This window comes from Neolamprologus multifasciatus, chromosome 11, assembly GCF_963576455.1.
Source record: "Neolamprologus multifasciatus chromosome 11, fNeoMul1.2, whole genome shotgun sequence".
Taxonomy (NCBI): Eukaryota; Metazoa; Chordata; class Actinopteri; order Cichliformes; family Cichlidae; genus Neolamprologus; species Neolamprologus multifasciatus.
In genome coordinates, this window is record NC_140449.1 from 33,933,398 (window position 1) to 33,961,375 (window position 27,978).

General features: G+C 42.4%; 1 protein-coding gene across 2 annotated transcripts in view; it reads left to right on the forward strand.

Moving 5' to 3' along the window:
- The window catches only part of LOC146509095 (lamin-A-like), a 47,612-nt gene that overhangs the window by 1,763 nt on the left and 17,871 nt on the right, over positions 1 to 27,978 (forward strand). Inside the window, exons 1-3 of one of the 2 annotated variants that reach the window (XM_085177230.1) lie at positions 4,093 to 4,525; positions 4,707 to 4,911; positions 6,314 to 6,693. In XM_085177230.1, the coding sequence (XP_085033356.1) occupies positions 6,359 to 6,693 (335 nt within the window). In that variant the 5' untranslated portion in view covers positions 4,093 to 4,525; positions 4,707 to 4,911; positions 6,314 to 6,358. Of the gene's footprint in view, positions 1 to 4,092; positions 4,526 to 4,706; positions 4,912 to 6,313; positions 6,694 to 27,978 lie in introns of those variants that run through there. The other variant, XM_085177229.1, reaches the window with a different exon arrangement.

The following is a 27,978-nucleotide window of genomic DNA, read 5'->3' on the forward strand; positions in this document are numbered from 1 at the left end:
AGACCGCGAGAGAGATTACATATTGTAAAACTGACGACTTTTTGTCCAGCTCTTGTTTTTTCACATCCATTCAAACACCTGTTTGAGGCTTAACGCTTCATTTTAGGGTGATATTTGAGGTTGGGATAAGGGTTTGGAAGCTAAATGAGATGGTGAAACTTTGAGTCGAGAGGCAGTCCAACAAGCCCGGCTGTATTTTAAATGAGTCCTTCTTTCTACACACAGAGTGGAGCAGGCTGGACTCATTGGTAACAGAGAACAAATTCAGGATAAAATGCTGAAAACACTGTTCTGGAAACACTTCTGGGCACATTTGATGATGAATATACAGAAGGACAAGAAGGCAGTGTATACTGAAAACAGCTCTTTCATTTGTCTGACTGAATTTGAACATACAGATGCTTTTTCTGCTTTTTTCATTGAAACCATGTTACAATGGGATCTTTCATGGCAGGAGGATGGAGGGGATTATGGCCCTCGTCGTTTACTGTACACGCAGGCATGTGATTATTTAAGTACGTCTGATTACGTTTACATCAGCTTGTACTAAAAGAACGGTTTATGATACAACTGTACTGTAAGAACAGTGAAGTATGGGACTAATTCTGCTGGTAACAGGAGACTCTGTTGGTGGAAACACATGTGACTCCATAGCAAGATTTTCTGTTGTTGTTGTTCCCACGGTGACAGAAATGTCCATTGTAGACATCAGGTTGTTAAGTCTGCAGCAGTTGAGGATTATTCAGCCTCCGAGCGACTTGTGTCATCTACAGTTTCCCGAGTTTCCCCGGTGGAGTTTTACTTCCTCATGTCGCTGATTGAAATAACGAGTCAAGCGTTTGATCTTCATGGTGGTTTCTATCTGTTTAGAATACTCCCTCATCAGAGATGGCGCATCGTGTTTCCCGTCTCGGAGATATTTTTTTCACATCTGCAGCACACTGTGAAAAATCACGAGGTGAATTTACATAAGACTGAAGGCTTTCAGATAATTTGCATGCCAAGCAAAACAGAGGCTCATAAAGCAACAACTGTTTGACGTGACGCTGATGTTGCTCTGTAGTTGTAAACAAAATGTCAAACTAACGTTCAGCTTTGCCTTAAAAGATTTGAAAAAATGAATTTAGATAAATATTATTCTATTTCCAGGCTCGTCTACACTGGATAGAAACATTAGGCACCAGTCTTCTGTTAATGATTCAGGCAAAAATAGGAAGATGAACAATGATCTCTTAAGCAGCAGAGATGACGTCAGACTGTATGTAAAAGATGGACACGGTGATGTCACATGCTGGTTTGTGGAGTCCTTAAAGCACTGAGAGAGAATTTGTCTTAGTTTTCTTTTTAATGTGTCCAAATGTGGTTTGACCACATTTAAAAACAAATGTAGCATCATCAGCCGAGTCAACAAGCTCAGTTACTGAGGTGCATCCTAGACTGTGTGGGTGCGTATAGTTGCCAATTAGCCTTAACGTGCTAATAAATGCTAGAATTTTACAAGCACAGGTAGGGGTGGGCGATATAAACGATATACGATAGAAACGATATAAATTTGGCCAGCGATAGAGATTTTGACTATATCGCTCTATCGCAATAGCGCATGTTGATGATGTCATCAAGCTGCGCCTGTTTTGGTCGAAAGCATCGCAGCGGCTACAACCATTATCATCTGCAAATTATGGCGGGCGACAGTCATAGCAAACAGATGAAGCACTCTTGAAATATGGGGAAAGCCAAAAACTGCGCTTCCTCCACTTCCGTAACATTGATTCATTAATGTTGAATTATCTAACTTCCTGTTAACTTCTAACTCCGTTAAATTTAATAAATTCTGTTTTCATGGATGCCTGGATGTAAAACGTATTTGTTACAGCCGATAAAGCAGCAATGCTGATGATTTAATTAAAGATGAAAGAATTTAGACCGTTTTTAACTCAGTCTTCGTTTGACTTTGGGACCTGAAGCGGACGGAGTTTTGGACCCAGATTACTCCGCGAAGCTCCTCACTACGGCAGCCGTAATGCTCTGACAATCCATCAAGCAGTGCGGCTTACCAAAGTTGTACTAAAACATTTTTAACAGATTTCTGCAGCCCAAATTGATTCGAGGTCAGTAAGCACAGCCAGAATTCATACGTAAGGCACACTCTCAATTTTTGAGAAAATTAAAGGATTTTAAGTCCTTATAGTGTAGAAAATACATTATACAGAAGAAAAGAATATATCGTGATATATATCGTTACCGCACATGCTTCAAATTATATCGCGTTATGAATTTTAGGCCATATCGCCCAGCCCTAAGCACAGGTGCTTTGTACAATTTTCAAGTATTTCAATCAAAATGCTGTAAAATGTAGCAAACATGTCCCTGAAAATGCAAAGTTTCAGCTTCAAAATTACGTAACCAGGTTATGAAAATGAAGCGTACATTCAAGGATATTTTCTGGGTGAGGGATTTTTGGCTAAAAAAACAAACGATCTAAAATATTTGTGGTTATTTTTCATTATCTTAAAACAAGCACAATCCAAGACTTGCTGCGCAGGTAGTGCGATTAAAAAACCAGGAAGCATTAGTGTGTACTGCTGTGCATGTTTTATGCGTTCCTCAGTTGGAGGAACAGGAATGAAAACGGTGTAGTAGCTTTCCTTTTGTTCCCATGCCAGATTTTTTTCTGGTTCAAATTCTTCTTCATTGCTGCTCTTTTCTCCTAGTAGAGCAGTAAGTCAGTAATGTCAGGATTGCACAATGGGACGGCACGCCTTGTGGGTTTCTTTCTGTCTTTGTGTGTCTGCGTGTGTGTGCCTGCATGGAGAGCGCGAGTGAGTCTGTAGGGGGGAAAGCTGACTGATAACATATTGTTCTGTACTTGTTTTGGCTGCTGAGTTGCATCCCGGTCTGTCATGCTAGCTCCTGTTTTTGGACTTGATGAATGCATCTGGGAATCAAACTGTGCACCAGTCAGCGGCTGAGGGGATGAAGGCTTAAATGCTTTGGGTGTGCTTTACTGGGCGTAAACACGATGGTTTGTCCAAACCACATTTATAAAAGAATAGTGTCATCTGTTCGTATTACATAGACTGTATATGTAAGATGGAGGCACTTAATTACTGTGTCATAACTGAAATAGATAAAAAGCTAAAATGACCAGAGATGGAGCTCAGACTTCAGGGTGGTCTGTGAGTACAATTTACTGCTAAGTGAGTCATGAATTTTTTTTCTTCATACATTAAAAAGTCTCCTAAAGGTCCTGACGGCACATTTACTTAATAAATTAACTCATAGCCCCATAAATAAGATATTTAACAATGTCCGCTGTACCATTAATGAGTTTTGAGGCTTGTTCACACACACAGGGTTAAATCTGATCCAGTGCTGGTACCTGCACATTACACAATTACTTTTGACTTGCTCATAGACGCTGAAAAGAAGTTGATGAAATTGCTACATGTGAACCTTCACTTAGAAAACATTAGGTTTGTTTTCAAGTATCAACAAGCTGAGCATTTTGTAAGATTTTGAAGTTGTAAGTGCTTATCAGTCACCCATCTCCAGATTTGTTCAGGTATGGTGAAAAATGCTTCGGGGTGCTTTGCTGTCATCATGTTTTCCATGTGATGTTGTGCCCTTGAGAAAAGAGTCGTACTGAAAAGCTATCTGGGCTGCCAGCCATGCATTCCTATCTTTGTGTGACTTCCATGGAAACATGAGAGCTGAAAAACTTGAAATGTGGACACGATGAAGAAGAGAAAGAGAAAGAAAAAGGGCTAAACATGTGAGCTGTTTGTAGCAGGGACGTGTGACTCAGACTCTGACGGCTGCTTTCCACTGGAAGGCCGCGCTGTAGCCGGGATACTCCCTTAGCTACTGGACCTGCCCCCTGCCCAAAAACAGAGGTGCTGTCTTGCCCCCGTCTAACCACATGCGCGTACACAGACGCACACATGAATGGACAAACGTTTATTTCCATGGTGAGATGTGTGCACCCAGAGACACACAGAAAGTATCAGAGCTTGATTGGACCTGTGGTACCATTAACTCCACCCCGCCGAAACAAATATAAGTCCAGATGAGCTCCGGATTGAGTGTCAGACTTTTAGCTTGTCAAGATGCCTTTTGGGAATTATTCTCTTATCATCTGGGGTTATAATATGAGAATTCCCTGGACGTTTAATCCTTTGGATAGCCTTGCTGAAAGCCTATTTTCTGCAATGGGTAAAACAAGAACTGTGCACAAAGGTGATGAATCATTTGCATGCACTCTGGATTTGTTTCATTGCCTGTGTTTATGGTGCGTTACAAGGGCTCAAGGTCACCTCTGCGTCGTTGTGCAGCAGGATTTCTTGATGGACCTGGAATTCTTCATTCATGTCTTTGGCCTTTCAGCTTGAACGAATGCGTTCTTCAAATCAGCAGGGAGGAGCAGGGTGTAATCCGCACATTCACACGCTTTCACCCACCTGGGAGCTGCTCGGTTTCATCAGTGTCGCAGCGTTTTATTGACAGACCGCTTGCACCAACTGCTGAGGTCAGTGTGTCTGCGAGGGCTCAGTGTGAGGGAAAAGAGAAAGGAAAAGATAGGGCCAGTGCAGAGCGAGATAAAGCTCAGCAGCTGCTTTCTGCACACACACACAGTCTGTCCTAGCCTGACTCCTCCTCGCCACCCCACCCTCTTCTCTCTTGTGCTCCCGCCCCGTCTCCCTCTTCAGCGGTAGGTACATGTGCAGCGAGCTTCGGCTACGAAAGCAGTCCAGGGCACGAGCCAAAGGAGCACACACCCACCAGCAGACAGCGTTCTTCAACAGACTACGATCATCTGAGGCATTGAAAGCAGCAAAACTTCCAGAAAGATCCTGCGCTCGCACTTTTCCACCCTTCAGCAGGCTGCAGTCAGAAGGCTCTCACACAGCTAAGGTAAGCTTTCCCTCGTGTTTGCCTCCTGTGAGGCTTTTTCTTTATGTCTCACTGACACTGCTGCTGTCTGTGCTTCTAGTATACTTGTCATTTTGAGCTGGTTAAACTCGTTCAGTCAGCTGAAAGCTGTTTTCCTTTTCTGAGGCATAACTTTGTCAAAGTTGTAGCTCGTTGTAGCTGAAGAGCTGAACATCAGACAGCACCTGTTAATGCTCAGGAGCTGCTTTTGGAAGCTGAAATGATGCTTCATTTATTCAAAGTCAGTCCGGAGAGAGCACTCGTAAGCGTGTGCTCCTGTGGGCGTGTGCATGCATCCCACCCACGTGCATGTTCTCGTGTGCACTTTTGGTAACGAGCGAGAGGGGATGGATGGAAGAGTTTGGTGTGTCCACCCACTCCAGTCTGGAGAGCACATTCCCGCCATTTGGTGGGACAGGCTTGTTAGGCTGTGAGTGGAGCAACTGCTGACAAGAGTCTCACCTGTTTGGCCACAGTTACTGATAACAGTGCTGATAAGGCTCGTTGAGAAGTTTCATCAAAGCCTCATAATTTGATTGTAGAGTTTCTCCCTTTGCATGTTTCGTTTGTAAAATTCTCTTATATATGTATTTATTTATTTATATGTGTGTGTGTGTGTTCCATGCATTTTTATTTTAATTCATTTTGTATACTTTTGCAATGAACTCTGAAGCTTTTAAGGTTTCGATGTAACACTCCTCACATTAGGATGGATACTTGTCCATATCAGGGCATCCTGCAGCAATCGTTTAGATTATGAGTCAACACTTTGGAATTATATTGAGCGCTGTTGCTAGCGGCTGTGGGCAAAATGATCACCACTGAACATTCTGATCTCTAAACAAATAAAAGCATTTTTACCAGAGTCTCTGATGCCTTTACTTGTTCTGGTGTCCCTGGTTACAACTGCATATTTTCACTAATTATGAGTGTTTACAGCCTTGCAAAAGGTATGTGGGTTGGTCTTTGTGGGAATTGTGTTGAGCGAGTTGCGTAAAGTGGTTTAACAACACCTACAGTGGTTTAATGAAGCTGAAGCAGAGCGGACGGTGAGGTCGAGGTTATCACAGTGGGTTAGTTTGTTTTGAAAATATGGACATGAATGTAAAAGGGAGCAGGAAACGAGTGAAAAGTAGATGTGATAAGTTCAGCATGATCTTTTTTTAGCATATGCTTCCCAAAAAAATCAAAACAAATTAATAAAAGAAATCTGTGAGCAGACGGAGGACTGGAGGCGGACAGATAAGAATCACGACTGGAGCCTTTCTTCGCTTTCACCTCAGTTAAACTTTAACTTGTGATTCAGCCATTAAAGCGGTGCAGTGTGTTTCTGTGGAAGGCGACCTCGATACTCCTCTCATTAAGTCTTCCTCCTCTCCCACAGCCAGTGACTCACCCCATCTGCGTCTCTCGCTGAGCCATTATTACCATGGAAACCCCGAGCCAAAAACGCACCAGCCGCAGCGCCGTCTCTCCGGCCCGCATCACCAGGCTGCAGGAGAAGGAGGAGCTGTGCAACCTCAACGACCGGCTGGCCGTGTACATCGACAAGGTGCGCTCCTTGGAGTCGGAGAACGCCGGGCTGCGGTTGCGCATCAGCGAGTCCGAGTCCTCGGTCACCCGCGATCTGTCGGGCATCAAGACGGCCTATGAGACGGAGCTGGCGGATGCCCGCAAGACTCTCGACCAGGTGGCCAAGGAGCGAGCACGCCTGCAGCTGGAGCTCAGCAAGATCAAGGAGGAGCACAAAGAGCTCAAAGCCAGGTAAGAAGAGCAAATGGGCGTGGACTTTCTTCCTAATAGCCAGGAGGGGGCGACTGCTCTGGTTTCAAGAATTGGTCCAGTTGTATAGAAGTCTATGAGAACATGCCCTCACTTTTTTCCTGTTGTTTATGTTCCCAGTCGCTGATTTTAAGTCCTATTTGATACAGCATCGCGCTTGTTGTGGGAATAAATGGCTACTTTGTTACTAACATCTGAGCATGCAGAGTCCTTGTTAGTCACATCCAAGAAGGACAAAAAATAAATGCTAAAATGCAACCTTCAAAACAAATGTTCAAAAACCAGCTGCTCGGGATGGCTACACGCATCTATCAGACATCACATTGTGGATTTAAACAACACTGTACCTGATTTCATGTGTAAATAAGTTAACATATCAGAAGCACACACTGATGATTTTGTGCATGTGTCATTTCTCTTCAGAGGACAGATGAAAACAAACACTCGTGCAGTTTTGCTTCAGAGTCAGGGGAACCTCTGGGAATGATCCATAAATCTTTCGAGCAGCAGCACACTGATGATGTAACGTTTATCTGCCGTTGTGTGGGATCTGTGTGGGGGAATTCCCTGACTTTCTGCCAAGTGCTTCCACAGTAACTTTGATAAGTTCTCGTATTCCTCCTGCTGCATAAGAACGATGCTTTTCAGATTATAGGTCAGTAATTTTTACTTTGTGGCGCTGCAAAAAAGGATGAATCAGATTGTTATATGGGGAAGCGTTGAGGATTTCCTGGCGTTGTTACTGCTGAGCGTCAGCCAGCGCAGGTTTGTCTTCTTTTAAAATATGTCTTCAAACCCTGTCGTCTGTGGAATGTGGTGTGAAATGTGCAGCCAGATCCAACATCAGGGTTGTAAATGTCATTCCTGAGTTTGTCAGTTTTCAAGTGCAGTCATGTCACTTCAGTCCCCGTTGAAGGAAAGGACACACCTCCAGGCAAACAGGCTGAACACAGCCTGCAGAGCTGGAATCACCGTCCCCGTGACAGAATGTCGACTCGCAGCTTTACACACGGCGAGATTACTTTGCACAGTTGCATAAAGACTTTAGAGTTTTGGCATTTGTGAATTGAGCTTCGTAGTGAAGCATGAAATTGAACAAAAAAGTAGCCAAGCTAACAAAGTGCAGTCTAATTCTACTGTTTTTGTTTTGTTTTAAATTCTTTTGCGTGGTGGAAGTGAAGAACACGCATGTCTGTCATTCATCCTTTATTTGAAACTTTCAAAGCACAGGAGTTAAGGAAGGGTGGACAATGAACCGAACCACTGTGAGGCACATGAGAGGGAGTCATTACTTCAAAACTTACACAACTCTGTACTAAAATGAAGAGTTTTCTGTACATATTGGTATATTATTTAGCATTTTGTCATATTTACAATGATGCATTGAGCAAACTGTATCCATGGCTGCTTGTTCCCAGATACTAATCAAGCTAGGCTACAGCATTCGTCACTACATCTAAATGAGGTTAGCAAGTGGAATGGAAACAGTTCCATTACAGTAGGTGGTTGACGCTGCATTCATTATTTGAAAACAACATTTAGAGGAAACCCTGTGTGTAGCTTGGCATGCAGGCTGGTGTTATTGGAGGACTGCTGGAGCCGAGGCCACATTATGAAGCAGCTCTAACAGCTTCAGCTAGCTGAGGAGCTGTTAGGATTGTGAGCAGATTTTTCCCCCTGTGAGTCCACAAAATTTCCGACTCGATGCCTTACTGAATGTCTGCGCGTCTTCAGATGTTGGGGGAGTCTGTCGGCAGATCAGACTCAGCCAGCAGTGCTTCCCAGGAATGTGTTGGCAGGAAAGTTCATGTGAGGTTAGAGAAAGAAAATGCAAAATATCGACTCGCTGCACTCTAATTCTTTACAGTCAGCACTTTGTTTCCTGATTGTTCCTCAAACCTTTAAAAATGTATTTTTTTTAAATCATTTTTCACACGTGTGTGTGTGTGTGTGTGTGTGTTTGTATGTGTGTGTGACCACAGATTTAATGACTCCTTTGATCTGATTAGTTGCTAATCTCTTCCTTTTCAAAGACTTGACGTTTTATTGCATCTGAACCAGAGATGGGCAGTAACGCATTACTGTAATCAGATTACTTTTTTCAAGTAACGAGTAAAGGGATTACTATTGCAAAAAAGGTAATTGGATTACTGTTACTTTCCTGTAAGCACGCTGCGTTACTGTGTTACTAAAACCGTGGGGTTTTTTTTGCGAGAGTGTCTCATGACAGTGACGTAAGCGAGTGCAGAGAGAGTATGAGCGTGCAGCGTTTAAAGCGTGGAAGTACTGACCTTACTTTGAGTTTGATTCCATAAAAAGTGACAAAAACGTTAGCGTCCGCTGCTCACTGCGAGGGAAGAAAACTTCTTTTTACAGCAAAAAAACCCCAAACTTGATTATATTTTGTATGATGATTATGCAGAAAAAGTAGAACTGAGCTGAAAGATCTATCGCTTTATCACCTATTCAGGTTGTAAATCATGTTTTTGAAAAGTAACTAGTTACTTTTGAAAAGTAACTTTTTTTGAAAAAAATCAGTAATTAGTTACTAATTACTGATTAGTAACTAGTTACTTTTGAAAAGTAACTAGTTACTTTTGAAACTTTTTTGAAAATAATCAGTAATTAGTTACTGATTACTTTTTCAAGTAACTTGACCAACACTGATCTGAACTATGAAGCAGTGTGACTGCACATCTCTGTGGGCGTGGCCTGAGCTGCCGGTTCACTACAAAGAGAAACAAGAACAAGGCTGAACGTTTCCTCCACACCCTGCGTGACTGGTGTCCTTGAGTCTAGTAGAATATCTACACCAATGATTTTCTGCTGTGTGTCTCCCTTTTTTCCCTTATTTTTATTTGATGAATATTTGTAGAAATATGTCTACAAATGCAAGTTTTTCTGAATCCAGTTCCATATAAACTCCCAAAGTTTGGGAGCACATCTGGTCTCAGCTGGGTCCTGTTAAAACGTTTCACGCGAGTCCCTTAAGTTTTTAAAAAATCCTGCTAAAAGAAAAAATAAGCACACAAATCAATCGGCTAACCTCCACAGCAGCGGTAATATAAGATCCATAACTCTGCGGGAAATGCGTCTTTAGTGTGGCTTGCCTTTCTTTGAGTGGTTAAGCTCATCAGCTTAATACATATTGCATTCAGCAGTCTTTGCCTTATCACGGTGCTTCTTGCCTGCAGGAGTAACCACGGCTCCCACAGCAGATTCTTTTGATGCATGTGTGCTGGAATCACTCAGTCCGGCTTGAGCTGCCTTTATCTGCTCGACTTTAAGTGGCGTGTTTGCTGTTTGGTTTCCATGGTGCTGTGGGAGCCTTGGCTCGGCCGTGTGACGAGGTTGTGACTCAGACCCTTTTTTCATGGCCTCTGGAATGGGCTGAGTGGACTCTCTGTGACGGGAAGTCTGCTTTATTAATACACACCGACGGGCTGCTGTGATGCTGCTGGGCTGAGCGTCAGGCGGCTGCAGCAGAACGAACGTGCGGCTGTTAAGTCTCACAATGTGTTGACTTTTCGCTGGTGTCCTTGCTTGTTCCTCCCAAACATGACACAGCAACAGGTGGAGCCTTCAGTGCAGTTGCGCCTGTTCAGCCCAAAGGCAGACACACACACGCCTTTGTATGCAGAACAACCGCAGGGGACACATGCTTTCATCCCCTGAAGCGAAGCAACAAGGGGTCAGAACGACAACCTCTCATATATAATTTAAAATCGTGGTAAAAACCAGGTGTTAGGGGAAAATTTAAATCAGGTCTAAACTTAAAGCCTGGAGCCACTTGAAATGGCTCAGGTTTGAAAACCAGGCAAAGCTACACTAAAGAGGAGACGCGTTACTGTCAAGGTCTTTTTACTTAGAGCACTGCGCCTGCGTTGTCTCATGTAGAGTCTAAAGTCTAGCTGTTTGCATGAGGGTGTTATTGCAGGGTCATTGTTAACCCTTAACCAGGCTGATAAAGGAATTATTGGTCATCATATTACGTTTTATTTTAGCTGTGCTGCTATGCAAACTCCACTAATCTAAGCATTTATATAATAAGCTCTTTATTTATAGACGACCTCTCAAAATCCACACTAAGTGTTTTACAGAGGCAACAAAATAGTCATAAATCCTGAGGTTAGATATCCACGATTGTCCTCTTGAACTTCTTACTTCGGTTATCCATTAAAAGATTGCTGCAGAATGCCATTCAAGTGGAAACTGACAAGACAAACACAGGAATTGTGTTTTAAAACTAAACAACACAAGGCTCTGAGTTAAGTTGATATCGATAAGCGTCAGGTCTTTGGTCTGCTGCAGGAAAACACAAAGAGGATTTAAACTTAAGTGAATGAAACCTCATAAAGCTCATTGTTACTAATGATTACTCACCACAGTACGAAGGCTTTTCTCCTGTATTGCTGTAAGAGCAGGAGGAGTTATTACAGCCAACAAAACAGTTTTTCAGTGTTTATATGGAAGCAACTTTAAATACTGTCAACTGTAATGACGTAAGGTTTATATTCTCCCATCGGCCACGACATTAAAGAAACACCACCTACTATTGTCCCAACATAATAGCATCAACACAGGATCTCTGGGAGTGTCCTTTGGTTTTAGTGTGGAGTGAAATGGAAATGATCCAAGTGTGGAGGAAAGAAATTAAACTATGAAAAATAATAAATAAAAGCACTCTGCATGCACAGGCTTGATTGTAGCTGTAGCATTATGCCAGCGTAACCAGCAGCCATTTTTAACAGACGTTTTAAAACGCTCAACTTTGAGCTGCTCAGACTCCAGTGCAGCATTTGAAAGTAAATAGCTAAGTCCTTTTTCAGGATCAGACACAAAGCAGGGATTTTCCATGGATGAGTTTGCCCCACCTGTCTGAACGATGTGCGTGAAGGTGTGGCAGACACTGATGAAGCGCTCAGACGTCGTTTTTCTTCTGCAGTCTGTTGAAACAGTACAAAAACTTATTAAGTAAACTGTAGCAGACGTGGCTGAGCACGTCTAGGAGCAGCTGCAGACTGAACGTCAGTACAATGCAAAGATGCAGCAGATGCACGAACACTGCATTCATGCACTGATGTGCAACGTTGAGCGCAACTATGACATGAACGGCTATCAGACTGCACTGCAGGAAATGCACTTATCACATCACACATCCCATTTCCTCAACTGTGAATACTTTCTTTTACAATTTGCCTGCTGTATTATGAACTATGACTTGTGCATGTTTTAGGCGTTTGTTTATTTTCTGATAAACTACATTTCCTTTACGCTCCATTTAGATTCAAAGCTGTATTTACTGCAGTCCGGCGCTGTTGTTTTCCCCTGTGCAACATGTCACACAGCTGCACAGTACATGGCAGCACCCTGAGCAACAACAGTGTGATAAACAGAAGCTTTTCAATATCTGACCAAACTCTCTCCTGTGAGGAGAAAACGAGAAGTGAAAGGGGGAGCCCGCTCAAGTATCGGACGTCATAGGAAGCCCTCTAATATTAGTCACAGCTTGAGTTCGCGTGAGTAAAGTTTCTATATTTATCTCGGGGTAAATTCTGAACCTGTCGCTAAGGTAACGTGTTATACATCCGCTCTATTAATGGGTGACGTGTAACAGGAGGATCCATTCAAGCTGCTCCTGTCAGCTTTGTTGAGATAAAATGTTTGCTGGAAAAGTTCCTTCCTAAAATGGAAAAGAGCATCTGTTCCAGATCATTCCGCCTTTCAGGGCCTTTAATTTCTTTAGTTGTCTGCTTGAAACACCATCATTAAACGATTGGTTTGCTGAATGAGCAGGAGCCTGTCAGGAGGCTCGTGAGGTGGAAGATGTATTTTTTTTTTATTTGATTCTAAGAATGAAAATTCAAATGTGGAGAATAAATTGAATTTATTTTGTTTTTATAGTCAAAGCTAATAAAAAATCATCATTAAATCATATTTTTTATTAACAAGTAGAGCAGCGGTCCTCAACCCCCGGGCCTTGGACTGGTACCGGTCCGTGAGTCGTTTGGTACCGGGCCGCAAGAGTTGAGGCTCAGGTGTGAAATGTGTAGTTTTCAGGGTTTTTATCGGTTTTCAGCGTTATTTTGTTATCGTTTTTATCGTTTACTCGGTTTTCCTGGGTCTTTTCATGTGTGTTATGAATAAATCTTATTTTTTCGGTACCGGTACTAGTTTTATTTTGTTGTATTTATCCGCAACACCTTAAAGGCCGGTCCGTGAAAATATTGTCGGGCATAAACCGGTCATTGGCGCAAAAAAGGTTGGAGACCTCTGGTGTAGAGAATGAAGGCAGTCGGTGATGTGATGACCACAGCAGTTTTCCTTTCTCAACATTTTTGACTTTATTCTCAAAATAAAAATTAAGAAAAATGAAAAATCCTTTCAAAAATACAGAAAGTTCTTTTAACTATCGTTACTTTAAATGATTTAAATATTAAAAATGTGGTTGTTGCGGCTGATTTTTCTCTATATATATTTTCTCAATGTTCCTTGCAATCTCTAAAATGTTCAGCTAAGAAAAATGTTGGAAAAAACTATCCAAGGTTTGAAAATGCACAGTGTAATAAAAAACACCCAAAACAAAAACCATCAAATGCTTTAAACATTTCTGTTTGCAGGAATTTATAACCAGGCTTTTACCAAAACACAAAGGATAAAATTGAAAATTATAATAAGACCCAAAACTCCCCTCCCAACCTCTTAAAGACTGATTATGGAGACTAGTTACTAATTAATGCTGTTATTAGGTTAGAGCAGGATTATTTTATTTTTTTAAAGGGTTTGATGCTCATGTCACTATTTAAATTTCGGGAAAAACCCATTTTGGAGTTCTCGAATGTGTCTGAACACAAAGAGAGAAGCACGAGGTCTGACCTCTTCATTCATAATTGAGCGCATCACCATTACACCATCGCAGCTGCCATTACAAACCATCTCCATCATGAGCTTCAGTAATCACTGCATCAGTGGACCTTTTGTTACAGCAGACATTTTAACTCGTCATATAAAAGCATCTAAATGCATTTAATTCTCAAATCCATCTCTCCAGAAACCTTTTTTAAAAAAAAATATGAAAGGTTTTCTGCTGTATTAAGGGCAGAAGCGGGCAGCGGACCACCATCCAGCACCCGCAGCACATTTCACTGCTCGACATCTTTTTTTTCATGGCGTTTGATCACATCCTCTGTTCTTCTGGCTGCCTCGAGGGGGAAGCCCTGCGTTCCCTCGTGATGATCTCAGCTTGTATTATGTGACGGCGGACAATCGTCTGTCACACTGAGTCATGCCGAGCAGATAAGAGCTCGGAGAGCAGTCCAGGATTTTGGGTGTCTTCCAGCAGGGATGTAAATTGGATCATGCAGCTCTTTGTGTTGCTGTGTCACAGCTCTGAAGACGCCCCAAAAATGCCCGAGAGTCATAAACATTTACACCTGAACTGTCCTAAAGAGACGTAGTCGTTTAGGAGCATTTGCATTTAAGCTGACTTCAAACAGCAGGAGTAGCTTTTGATTAATTTTACTTGCTTTTGATTAAGAGATTTGTGTTTATTTTTTAGTGTGATTAATCACAAACCTGTGCGTTTGACTTGCTTTTTATATTTAGGTGTAAACGTTTAAAGTCTATATTCAGCTCTGTCATATTTACACGCTCAGGGAAAAGCAGGAGAAACATCAGCTCTGCCAAGAATTTACACTTTTCCTTATTGATTAATCTAAAATGTTTTTTTCATAAATTGGAAAAAGAAAACTTGGGATCCTTTGTGTTTCTGTCATATGTCGACTGTTACACTGGTGTATAGTAGGGCTGCCACAAACGATTATTTTGATAGTCGACTAGTCAGATCATCATCCATTGGACGTAAAACTTACAGCTTATTGCATCAGCAGCATCTGATCTTATATAACTATCATTAGCTTACAGCTTTAAGTGTTTAAGGTATGTGCTAACTAAAAATAAAGACAAGATGATAGTTTATTAAATGTTAATGAAATTTGCAGATTGTTTCGGTGAAGTTTAATAAACTCCTTGCTATCTAAAATATAACAGGACACCGGAGTAAATTCTCGAGCATCTCACACTTCTGATAATCAGCTGTCTGCTTGACGTTTATTCAGCTGTGTAAAAACTATAACTTTAATCTCAGCCAAACCGATTTACTCAGGAACAAATAAAATACTGAAAAAAAGCCAAACAATAACATTTTTAAGTTATCTAAGTGACTTATATATCATGTTTAACCTGAGTAGCGAAAGACTGAGGTGGGTTTGAAAACGATTTGCCGGGCTCTAGTTAGCCTAGCCCCTGGCTAGCTATCGATCTAGTGGGTAACAGATGTCTCCGCAAACGTCGGAGCGCTTTTGAAAATATGTGGTGTCCTGATAAACTGAGCAGATATTTGAGGTTTACACAGCTACATTCTCGCCTGAAAATATGTTAAACGTTTATTTTGTGACCCAGAAAGAATAATAAGAGTATTATTAAAACTAACTAGCTGCCGCCATTGTTGGAAACTGCGCTGGGCCGCGCTATGAATTCTGGGACAGAGCTTCTTCCTCTTCGGGGTTTAACGGCAGCTGGCATCCTTGTACATGCAGTGCTGCCATCTTCTGTTTCACTCCGTTATTACACTCTTAAATCCTACTACTTATTCCTGCGTCTTTTGGGATCTTACAAAGCTTCAAACGACGCGTCGACTGTTAAATCAGTCGTCGATGATTTTGATAGTCGACTAATCGTGGCAGCCCTAGTGTATAGACATACTGGCCAAAGTGTCAAATAATGAGCTCAGTGTATGTGTGAGTAACGCTGTGCCAGAAATAATCGAAACACTCTGTTTCAGCAGAGATGGGATATCTCTGATGTGGTCATATTAGACACAGAGCACATTAGCTTCACTCTTACATTTCAGATCTTGTATTTGTGAGGGGCAGCCAATCAGATGAAGGTTGGTATAAAGGAAGCATGCCCTTAAAAGGGGAAGAGAGCTAAAACGGCTTGGCTCAGGACCTGCACCAAGTATAATGATAAACACGATTAGTTTGAACTGTGAATGGTGCAAAGCAGAAGAGTGAAAATGCATCGCTGGAAATGAGAATAAGTCACCTTTAGAGGCTTAAAGAGCCAGAGTAGAGTTTGTAGGTGTGGTTGTTTACAGCCACACTTCCTGTTTTGCTTTTTTTGACTCACTCTGATTTGGTTGAGGCACTAAAAACTGAAAGATCTTGGTTTGGTTTCAACAACATTACCCCATGTCCTGCATTTAAACGTGATGCTGACGGGTATTTATGAGCATCCCAGTACTGCCAAGTCTAGTGTGTTGTGGGCTGAAGTGAAGGGACAGCTACACAGTGCCAGCGACTTTGACAAAACCATATTTTATGCTTTCATTAGTCTCCCAAATCCCAGATATGAAGCTTCATAACTTTTAATTTCAGAAGTAGGAAAATCCCATAAATGTGTAATCGCATAAATCAGAAAAGTGACAAACTTCTTGCAAATTTGCATTTTTCTGATGCAGATATTCTGCAGATGAAGCTTGTGAGTGCTGGTGTTTTGTTCTCTCGGGCCCTTGCAGAATACTTTGTGATGGAAAACAGATGCAGGAGGCCTGTAAATATGCTGAACGGCGCTCTACGCAGCTCTGCTGGCTTTATTGGTGTGCGAGTAATGAGAGACTCGGCCTTGGACTTCAGTGGACCAGAACTTGGTACCAAACGGAGATTTTGGCAGGCTGTCGTACTCTGTGTGTTTTAGTGATGTTTATAGAATGAGAGTTTCCACAGAGCCTGCGGAGGCAGCCAAACCCTCGATGAGTCACTCGCACATGGACAGGCTAAATCGCTCATTTTCTCTGACATAAATTGGAGCAGTTGTGCTGTTTAATCTAAGCAGGGCGCTGAGTTTGTGAGGGATCTCGTTCAACTATCAGGCTCATATGTTCTGCATTAACTGCTGCGTTTGTTTATTAGGACTCAGGACTGACTGGAAGCCAAGCTTTGCCATCTTGATTTTGTTTATCTTAGCTTGCAGTGCTCTCATTGTTCAAGAAGCTGACCAGTTTCATTTAAAAGTATCATTAATTGTGATCCATACGTGTGAAATGCTTTTGCATTGTCGCGTGTGACAGAAGTGGCCGTTAAATTTTTTTACAAACACGTTTCTGGCAAACTGGGAAATAGTTTGCATGTTTTGGTTTGTGTTTTGTAACTTGTGGCACATGGGTGTGGCTTGCTAGCATCAGAGTTTACACAATCACTGGAAGCAGAGTTGTTTTTTCAGAGCTCACCTGGCACTACTTGAGTCTTCCTGAAGCAAACCCGCCTTTTCTTCCTTTTCTGTCACTTTGATCTGTTGCACACTCGCAGCGAGCGCTCCTGCGTTTCCTGTCCGACGGTACCAGCCTCTTACTGTTTTGCGTGAGAGCACCCAGTCGCTAGACTCGTCCCACAACCTCAACTTGGTTTTACTCCAAGAATAAATTCTTTCTTTTTTACCCGCTTAAACGCTAGCACAAGCTACAGAACCCTGACTCATTAAGTCCACATGGATTTTATTTAGCTCAAAGCTAACGATAGCTGTCGTCTCAGGTTTCTGGAGTTTCTAGCTGGAAAAGCAACTAGAAACAGCCTGCTGTTACAACTTGATGCCTCTATGAGGCTGAGACTTTTCTTTTTATTTAAAATGGGACACAGCCGGATGATAACTGTGGCACAGTTCGGGCTGGATGCAATAAAGTGTTTGATCGACTTGTTGCAAGAAGTCTTGTGAAGCACCAGGATAGTCATGTTTAGTCAAAGCACTTTAACCTGTTGTCAGGACTTAAATGAATGTCTGCAAGCTAATCAAGGAGGACTGCTGTGATTTTATTTTTTATTTTTTTTACTTGGAGTTCACATGTCTAACAGGTCCGATTAACAGGAAGCGCTGAATAGTAAAAAACATGAACGCTTCTTCGTAATCTTATCTTAAGATCTCTTTAGCTTTTTGTTTAATGATTGCTGCAAAAACCCTGAAAGTCGTGTAGCAGCGTTGCTCTTAATCGTGTGAGTTGTTCTGATTCAACACCAGTGAAGAGTTAGCGTAAAAGCTGACACAAAGAGCAGCGACCAGCGCCTGACTCACCCACTGATGAGTCATGTACTAATCGTGCAAAGGGGAACAAGAGGTGTTTCATGTGCTCTTTGGTGTCTGCGGTCTCACACACAGACTTTCTAACAGGCTCTGTCGACGGGCGGGACTCCGCTCTCTTTCTTCATTTGTTGACTGATGGTGTGTTTGAGCTTTAACGAATGCAAATTTCTGCACGCACGAATCAGACAAAGCGAGTGCGTGGAACTCATTTCCGCGTGCAAATTATGCTTTGGTGACAGCTCAAACAAAACCGAGTTCGATGCGAGAGAACGTCTCTCGGCTCTCTGAAGCCGATTAGCCGTGGTCACCATTTGCTTTGCTGGGAAAAAGCAAACACTAAAAACTCTGTTTGCATCTGCCACATGTGGATGCGAACGGGCGGTCTCTGGCAAAGGCCGCATTGTTGACGGTTTCTGCTGATTTATCCCACACGCACACGCACAATCCCTGTCATTGTGTTCTTCATCCCAGAAGAGACACAGGAAACAGTCAAGTACCAGCCTGTTTCACTGAAAAATGCAGCAATAGAAAGTTTCACAAAATGCTGCAGAGCTGACTCGAACCATCAGGATGAAGGCTGCAGAGTTTTTCTTTGTTGTTTCACAGGCCACACTCGAGGTTCTCACAACCGTCGTATCTGATATCGTCTCAGAGCCTGCAGGGAAACTCTTCTGCTACACGTGTGAACGTGTCAGATCACCGTCTGGTTACGCACACACGGCACACATGCAGCCAAACCAGTTCAAAGTTGCATTTGCGTGTCCACAATTAGTGTTTTATAAGCCTATAATAACCCAGGCCTCCAGTCCTAACTTTTTACATTGGTTGCACTGGTGCATTTTTCATTTAGGTGTAGCAGCACATAGTTTTAGTGCTCATAGCCACAGAGTGGCAGATGAGTGGCAGTAAATGATAGGTGCTGTGTTAGCGTTGTTGTCATTTTTACCATATCTGATGTTATGTGATTGTGGTTCAGCTCATTGTGGTAACCTCAGCAGGTCAGGTCATGTCTGGGCTGGGCATTTCAGCCACCACAGCATTTCTGCTGATCTGTAGTTCATTTAAATGAGCAAAATATTTAAGGTTTTGATTTATTTTAAGGATGAGTACAGGATGAGGTTTCACACACACTACTTCACATCCAGGAAGGCCGCCATCATGACAGTCAGTGAGAGATGTAAGGCAGAAGAATGAAATTGTTTATGGGTTGATGGATTATTTGTAATTATAGATTCCAGCTTCTTAAATGTGTATGGATTTACTGTAATTAGCGTTTATACACTTTAAGTTATTGTGCACTAGGGCTGCCACGATTAGTCGACTAGTCACGATTACGTCGACTATCAAAATCGTCGACGACTGATTTAATAGTCGACGCGTCGTTTGAAGCTTTGTAAGATCCCAAAAGACGCAGGAATAAGTAGTAGGATTTAAGAGTGTAATAACGGACTGAAACAGAAGATGGCAGCACTGCATGTACAAGGATGCCAGCTGCCGTTAAACCCCGAAGAAGAAGAAGCTGTCCCAGAATTCATAGCGCAGCCCAGCTCAGTTTCCAACAATGGCGGCAGCTAGTTAGTTTTAAAATTACTCTTATTATTCTTTCTGGGTCACAAAATAAACGTTTAACATATTTTCAGGCGAGAATGTAGCTGTGTAAACCTCAAATATCTGCTCAGTTTATCAAGACCCCACATATTTTCAAAAACGCTCCGACGTTTTCGGAGACGTCTGTTACCCACTAGCTCGATAGCTAACACCGGACTCCCGGCAAATCGTTTTCAAACTCACCGCCGTCTTTCACTACTCAGGTTAAACATGATATATAAGTCACTTAGATAACTTAAAAATTTTATTGTTTGGCTTTTTTTTTAGTATTTTATTTGTTCCTGAGTAAATCGGGTTGGCTGAGATTAAAGTTATAGTTTTTACACAGATGAATAAACGTCAAGCAGAACTGATTATCAGAAGTGTGAGATGCTCGAGAATTTACTCCGGTGTTCTGTTATATTTTAGATAGCAAGGAGTTTATTAAACTTCACCGAAACAATCTGCAAATTTCAATAAAAATTTAATAAACTATTGTGATATTCTGGATTAGGCTCTTTGAAAAGATCAGGACAGAAGGACGTGGATAGGTGCTTTTATTGAACAGCAGGACATCACACACTAACTTGTTGGTTTCTTAGCGGTGCACAAACTACCCTTTTGTGGTTATATATTGGTCAACCAAGAACTAGCCCTGTAACAGGCACTTCTGTATTTTACCACTGGGGGCAACAAATTCACTCTATTACATTCCTCCCCTTTTAGATTTGTAATTGAAATAAGCAACTCCTTAAAGAATGTATTTCACTGCCCCCCACCAAAAGAAATATTCTGTGGCCCTTACGAACAATGAACAAATGTAGCCATTGCTTCCATTATTAAACTGTTCACTTCTAAAATAACTGGCAGTAAATAACTAAAACATAACTCTACATTTTCAAAGATTCAGCCTCTTTGGGGGAACTCTGCATCTCTCTGGGTATCTGCGTTCCACAGATGGCCTTTGGGTGGTTTCTGGGGTGGATACTGGTGGTTCATCAGTTGTCTCTTTAGGTGGTTCAGGAGGTAAGGGGTGTTATGTTAAAATCCCAGGTGGACTTGGTGGTATCTCTGGAACAACACCGTCCATAATCACTTCTGGCCGTCCCTCTGAAACCGGTGAAAATATAACTGGGGGTTTCTCCACAGTCTGTCTCCATGGTAACAGGTGGTCCACATGTATTGTGCGTGTTCTCTGTCCCTCTTGTATCAGGTAAGTAACACTTCCCATTTTCTTCAGAACTGTTCCCTGAGTCCATTTTGTTTCCCCCCCCCTGAAGTTTCGGATACGCACAGCGTCTCCCTCCGAAAAAACACGAACAGGTTGGGTTTTGTAATCATGGTGTCGCTTTTGCTCAGACTGTTTCTGTTCAATGTGTCTGCTTAGTTCAGGTTTCAGCAGGCTGAAGCGAGTCCGGATCTGACGTTTCAGGAACAACTCTGCTGGTGTACGACCCGTCACAGTGTGCGGTGTACTGCGATACATGATAAGGAAGTTTGCCAAACGATGACTGAGTGGCAATGTGGCCTTACCATCTGCTTCCAGCACATTTTTCATCAGGGATCGTTTCAGGATTTGTACTGACCTCTCTGCTGCCCCGTTTGATGCAGGATGATAGGCAGGAACAGCCGTGTGTCTGATCCCATTTAACTCCAGAAACTGATTGAATTCCTTTGACACAAGTTGAGGTCCATTGTCTGAAACGAGCTCTTCTGGAAGTCCATATGAAGCAAATAACCCTCTCAAAACCTCAATGGTGTTGTGTGAGGTAATGGATGGCATAGGGAACACTTCCAACCATTTTGAATGACTGTCAATGACAACTAAAAAGTACTGCTTGCCTTTTTCAGCGAAATCAATGTGAATCCGTTGCCAAACTCTCTCAGGCCACTTCCACGGATGGAGTGGTGCAACGGGTGGTGACTTCTGTACAGCCTGACAGACTGAGCAGCTTTGAACCAGTTCTTGTATATCACCATCACAGCCTGGCCACCACAGGTAACTGCGAGCGAGTGCTTTCATACGACAGATACCTGGATGTTCATGATGCAGGTCTTCCAGCACTTTCTGTTGGTAAACTGGGGGAATGATGACCCGTTGTCCCCAAAGAACACATCCTTGTTCTGCTGACAGCTCGTGTCTGCGTGTAAAGTAAGGCTTAAGTGATTCGTCTTGCATATAACTCGGCCACCCATTCATGGTGTAACTCCAGACCTTGCTGAGGATTGGATCCTTCATGGTTGCTCTCTCAATGTCTTTAGCTACTATTGGTAGCTCTTCCACATGTGAGAAATAGAAGATACTTCCCTCCTCTGCAATGTTGTCTGGCGTATTCCGAGGTAGACGTGACAATGCATCTGCATTGGCATGTTCAGCTGATCTTCTATATTCAATGTCATAGTTGTATGCCATTAGAATAAGAGGCCAGCGTTGCATTCTTAGTGCAGCGAGTGTTGGGACAGCTGACTTTGGCCCTAGTATAGCCAGCAGTGGCTTATGATCTGTTATGAGGGTGAATTTCCTTCCATACAGATATTTATGGAATTTCTTTACTCCAAAAATTATGGCAAGGGCCTCTTTTTCTATCTGGGCATACTTTCGCTCAGCTTCAGTTAATGTTCTTGATGCGAAAGCCACGGGCCTTTCCTCTCCATTTTCCATGACATGAGAGATGACTGCGCCCAATCCATAAGGTGACGCATCACAGGCTAACTTCAATGGCAGATTTGTGCTGTAGTGCACCAACACTTTGTTCTGCAGCAGTAGACTTTTTGCATCCCTGAATGCTTTTGCACATTCCATGGTCCAAATCCATTTAGCATCTTTTCTCAACAGGTTATGCAAAGGCTGAAGAATGGTGGATGGATTTTCCAAAAATCGACTGTAGTAATTTAGAAGACCAAGAAAAGACTTCAGTTCAGTGACATTTGTTGGTTCTGGGGCATTTGTTATGGCTGCTACCTTTTCCTCTAAAGGATGCAGTCCATCCCTGTCAATACGATGTCCCAGGTACTCCACACTGCTCTGAAGAAAGTTGCACTTGGAAAGCTTCACTTTGACACCATGCTTCTCCAGACGTGTGAGTACTTCCTCCAACCTCTTCAAATGCTCCTTTTCAGATGAAGCAGTGATGAGGATGTCATCCAAAAAGCAGGTCACATGCTCCATCCCCTGAAGGATTTGATCCATCACGGACTGGAAAAGAGCCGGAGCACTGGAAACACCATAGCTGAGGCGATTGTACTTATAGAGACCTTTGTGTGTGTTGATGACCAGATACTTCTCTGATTCTTCATCTAACTGTAGCTGCTGATAGGCATGAGAAAGGTCAAGTTTGCTGAAGGATGTTCCTCCAGCTAAAGTAGCAAACAAATCTTCAGTATTAGGAAGTGGATATCTTTCCTCTTCAACACACTGGTTGACACTGACTTTGTAGTCACCACATATCCTAATTGTTTTGTCTGCTTTTGGCACAGTAACAATAGGGGATGCCCACTCACTTTTCTCAACCTTTGAAATAACCTTCACCTTTTCCAATCTGTCCAGCTCCTTTTCCACAGCTTCTTTTAGTGCATAAGGAACTGGGCGAGCTTTACAGAAAATTGGTGTAGTGTTTGGTTTAGTGTGGATTCTAGCTTTAAATCCCTTTATGCAGCCTTGGTCATCCGAAAACACTGCCTGATGGCGCTGAATCACTTCTAGTACTCCTGGCTTTGCTTCTTTCTGCACCAGTACCTTGTGTACTGTGAAAATCTGTTTCCAGTTCAGCTGTAGTTTCTTTAACCAGTTTCGTCCAATCAGAGCTGGTCTGTCTCCCTGAACAACGATCAGTGGTAGGGTGATGTTTTGAGTCCCATACTGTACTGGTAACATAATATATCCACGCACAGCAATGTGTTGTCCTGAGTAGGACTTGAGCTTTAGCCCACTGGCTGGTTTTATAGGGAAATGAGTGAGATGCATCTGATAATACTTGTCTGATACTACAGACACTGCTGATCCTGTATCCAGCAGCATGGTGGTGTTCTTGTTCCCAAGCACAACATCCACTGTGTATCCCTTCTCACTGGAGGTGATGGAGTACATTGAATAAACTCCAAAAAGTTCAGCTTCATCATTCCTACTTGAGCATTCATCCTCAGTTTCCAAATACTGAGTTTGTTGATTGAATTTTTTATTCCTGCAAGCACGTGCAATGTGTCCTATTTTTGCACAAACATGACACTTTTCACTCTTAAATTTGCACTCACGTGCTGAATGCTTTCCACCACAACGATAACATGGTTGCTTCACTCCTGTGTCTTTTTTAGGTCCCTTCCAGTTCTTTGGCTTGTTATTGCCCTCTTGCCTGTTCTGTCCTTTCCATCCTTTGTTGAAAAAATTTGGAGCATTTGTTAAGGCATTTACGTGGTGAGGGTCCTGGCGTCCTGAGAACTCCATCGTATTTTTCGAAGCGAGTTCCATGGATATAGCAATCTCACACGCACGTGGAAATGTAAGATCTTTTTCCGATAGTAGCTTGCGCTGCACAGCATCAGAACGCAGCCCACTAACAAAACGATCCCTCAGGGCCTCATCCAAATATTGTCCAAAATCACATGTGGCTGACAACTGCCTCAGGGCGACAACATAGTCTGAAACTGCCTCCCCTTCTTTCTGGTTACGTTTCTGAAAACGAAAACGCTCAGCTATCACCACTGGAGTCGGCTTATAATGCGCACTTAACGCTGCAGTCAGCGCTGCATATCCCATGGTACTCGGTACCCTCGGAGACACAAGATTCTTTAGCAGCCTGTATGTATCTGCTCCGATCACAGAGAGAAACGTGCACACTTTCTTCTCATCGGAAACATCATTTGCCAACATCCATTGCTCCAACCGCTCCAAATATGACTCAAAATCTTCCTTCGATTCATTATACTCTTCAACACGACCCACATGCATCGCCATGTTAGCTCACCAAAAGCTGTTCCGCTGCAGCCGTGAAGAAAACGTATTGTTTTGTCTTGTACTTTACATGTGAGCTCAGCCCTTCTACAGCCTCTGTCACGCTGTGGAAATCTTTAGAATCCTCGTCGCCAGTTGTGATATTCTGGATTAGGCTCTTTGAAAAGATCAGGACAGAAGGACGTGGATAGGTGCTTTTATTGAACAGCAGGACATCACACACTAACTTGTTGGTTTCTTAGCGGTGCACAAACTACCCTTTTGTGGTTATATATTGGTCAACCAAGAACTAGCCCTGTAACAGGCACTTCTGTATTTTACCACTGGGGGCAACAAATTCACTCTATTACAACTATCATCTTGTCTTTATTTTTAGTTAGCACATACCTTAAACACTTAAAGCTGTAAGCTAATGATAGTTATATAAGAGCAGATGCTGCTGGTGCAATAAGCTGTACATTTTACGTCCAATGGATGATGATCTGATTAGTCGACTAATCGCAAAAATAATCTGTGACTAGTCGACTATCAAAATAATCATTTGTGGCAGCTCTATTGTGCACAAGACTAGAAATGAAGACAACTCTTTGATGTCTGCTAAATGCAGAAATCGGGCTTTATTTAGATTTTTACCTGCGTGTTGTTTTGTGCTGTATAACCGAGAAACTGTTTCCTCGGTGATGCGGGAAACTTCAAACGATTTAACTTTGGCCAGGATTCAGCTGGTTGTTGTGATGACTAAGTCTCCTTTGGAGAATAATTTATGCACAGTTAAATTTTGTTTGAACAAAACAATTTATTTATTTTTATTTGTTGCTATTTTAACATTTGACTTCTGAAAGTAAGTCATAACCAAAAGCACATTTGGATACAGGCGCTATAATAAAAAGTGTTTTTATTTTAAAGGCCATTAGCAGAGGATCATGCTGTACTCGGGCATGTTTTCCCGGTGCCTCATTATTCACCAGCCTTCCTCTTAGTCACCTTTTCCCCACAGTGCTCTCCACACAAAGTGGCTTTGTGAATTGCTAAACTAAACGTGGTGAAGCTGGAAAAAGGAAACACTGGGCTATAAAAGGAAAAGGGAACATTTTAGATGGCCTATAGGGAATGTAGAAGATCCCCCTCCTCCTGCCCCCCAATTTCTCCTCTGTGTTTGAGCAGTGAGTCATCAGGAAACCCCACCCACACAGACCTTAGCAAGCTTTGCAGAAGGGGGTGTGTTTGTGTGTTTATATAGCAGCATACCATATAGTTCGGTGGACACTTGCATAAGTTGGTGGTTTAAACAGGGAAAACCTCAGTGGGTTTCCTCCTGCAGCAAAGTGCTGAAGCCCCTACTCCTGCAGGGGAGCTGCTCCTGTAAACACTGCAGTCGTAGTGAGCAGCTGTCGGTGTGTGCATGCTGCTGTCTGAAGCCTCTGCAGCTACTTTACAAAGAAGCAATATGTTGGCCAGGTTTCCTGCGAGGAATTTGGAGGGCTTATGGATATTTTTTTCTTCAGCACAAATGACAGAAAAATAACATTAAAAGTTTTTAGAGTTTAGTAACAGTTTGATTTTGTGTCATTAATTTAAACATGAACACAAACAGAGTGTGCTACAAGCAGATGAAAGCCAGACTTTCTGGAAACAGATGTTATGGATTTTTTTTGTTTTGTTAAATTTTTCCAATACTACAGAAACCACAAATTCAGAACTGCCATTATGGATGGATGAAAGGGTTGCATGAGGAGGCCCCCGACCTTTTAATCTGATTGGGCGCAGCCAGGAAAATGATCCAGGCTGCCAGATCACTGCAAAGAAGGAAAAACAAAGGCGGCTCAGTTCATGGAGAGATTAGACAATGAAGTTGTCTCTTAAAACAGCACGTTCTGCACACATGGGTAACTTGCATTAGCTTTTATTTACTACACACTACAAACTGTAAATAAAAGATTTGTTTAGCTTTGTTAGCTGGTGCTCACCCACTAACTGCCGAAGGAGCCAAATTAAAAGCCAAAAAGTTGTTTTAGCAGGAAGTACAAGTGAGACTTGAAGCCTAGCAGACAGCTAACTCTCACGACCATAATAATGCCTGATTAACCCCAGCTGGGTTATAATTTGTTAATTTAAAAAAAAATAAAAAAAATCTCCAGAGCAGCCTCAAGTGGCTGTTGGAGGTACTGCAGGTTCTGCTTTGGCTTTAGTTTCTGGTCCCTGAGCTTTCTGCCTTCTTTTACTAATTACAAGCGACACACAGAAACACTGCTTGTGCTGTATCTTGCGCACTGCACCACAAAAACCAAATTCTTTCCATATTTAAATGTGTTTCTTCTATAAAATGTCTAAATTTCAGTTCCAGATTTATAGGCCTCATAAAGGTCTTTGCATAGCCTCTTTTCTGGCTCTGGTCATTTTTCCTTCATATGTTGTAGGAATAGAAGGTTAGACTTTCCTTCAGGGCTGCACGCAATAAAGCACCACGCTCAAAGTCCCGAGGTGTGTTGAAAATCTGCACAGAAAACTCTACACCTTTTTATTCCACCGCGTCCACAGCGTGCTGGAAATGCGCACGCTAGCAGGCCTGACGACAAGGCCTTGGTTGCCGTGGCAACGGCATAGCAAAACAGGGGAGGAGGGAGAGACACGGCGGGCTTTTTTCTCTCTTTCACTCCGTGAGGCGGAGTTCGTTTCTTGTTACTGGGGTGGACAAAGATAGCTGTGAGTCATCCTCGAGGCTCGGAGCGGAGCCAGCACATTCCTCCTCCTCCTCCTTCTCCTCCTCAGATTTCTTGTCTCCATTATTCCCCCTCTTTCTCTTTTTCTTGTTGTCTCAGTCTTTTTTGTATTTCCATTTCACACCACCATCTCCTACTCTCCCCCATCTCACACCAACTCCATTGAAAAGCTCCCATTTTGTCTCTGTGCCTCAGCATGTGCCAGTTTTAAATCATGCGTAATAAAATTCCTCCAAAGAGCTGAAACGTAAACAATACCGTTTTTTTACGATTTTATGTTTTCCCTTCTTTTTTAGGCTGTAGGTATTAATGTGTGGAGTAAAATAAAAAGAAGTGTTTTACTTTCTAGAGACAAGAAGAAAGCTAATTAGCTAAATCTAATTCATTTTTTCTGTGCAGAATATAAAACTTTTAATTTTAATCAAATCTGCATTTGTTTGCTCAGCTGTTCGATCAGTACCACGTTGCTTATTCCCCTGCTGATGATGTTGTAAACATTAATTATAAGTTTCCTAAAAATAACTGCTGAGTTTCTCCACATGTGTCCTGAGAACAATTTGAGTCTTCAGAGATTGAATATTTATGTGTTTGCTGTCTAATTTCTATATGAACCTGTAATTCTGAGCAAACGGCTGCATGAAGAGCCCACACGACAGATCGCACATGAACGTGGAGGGACCGGCATGCACATTTCACATTAGCACACACTGAGGGTGTATACGCAGACGTTGGGTCCACAGATGCACGTACTCGTAATTTTTGCAATTTTTGCATTGCAGAACACTTAAACTCCACAAAGCCGCACAGATGAGGTTTTCCGATGCTCTTCCATCCTCCACAGGGAGCGCTGGCTGTTTTAGCAGACATGCAGGAACAGCA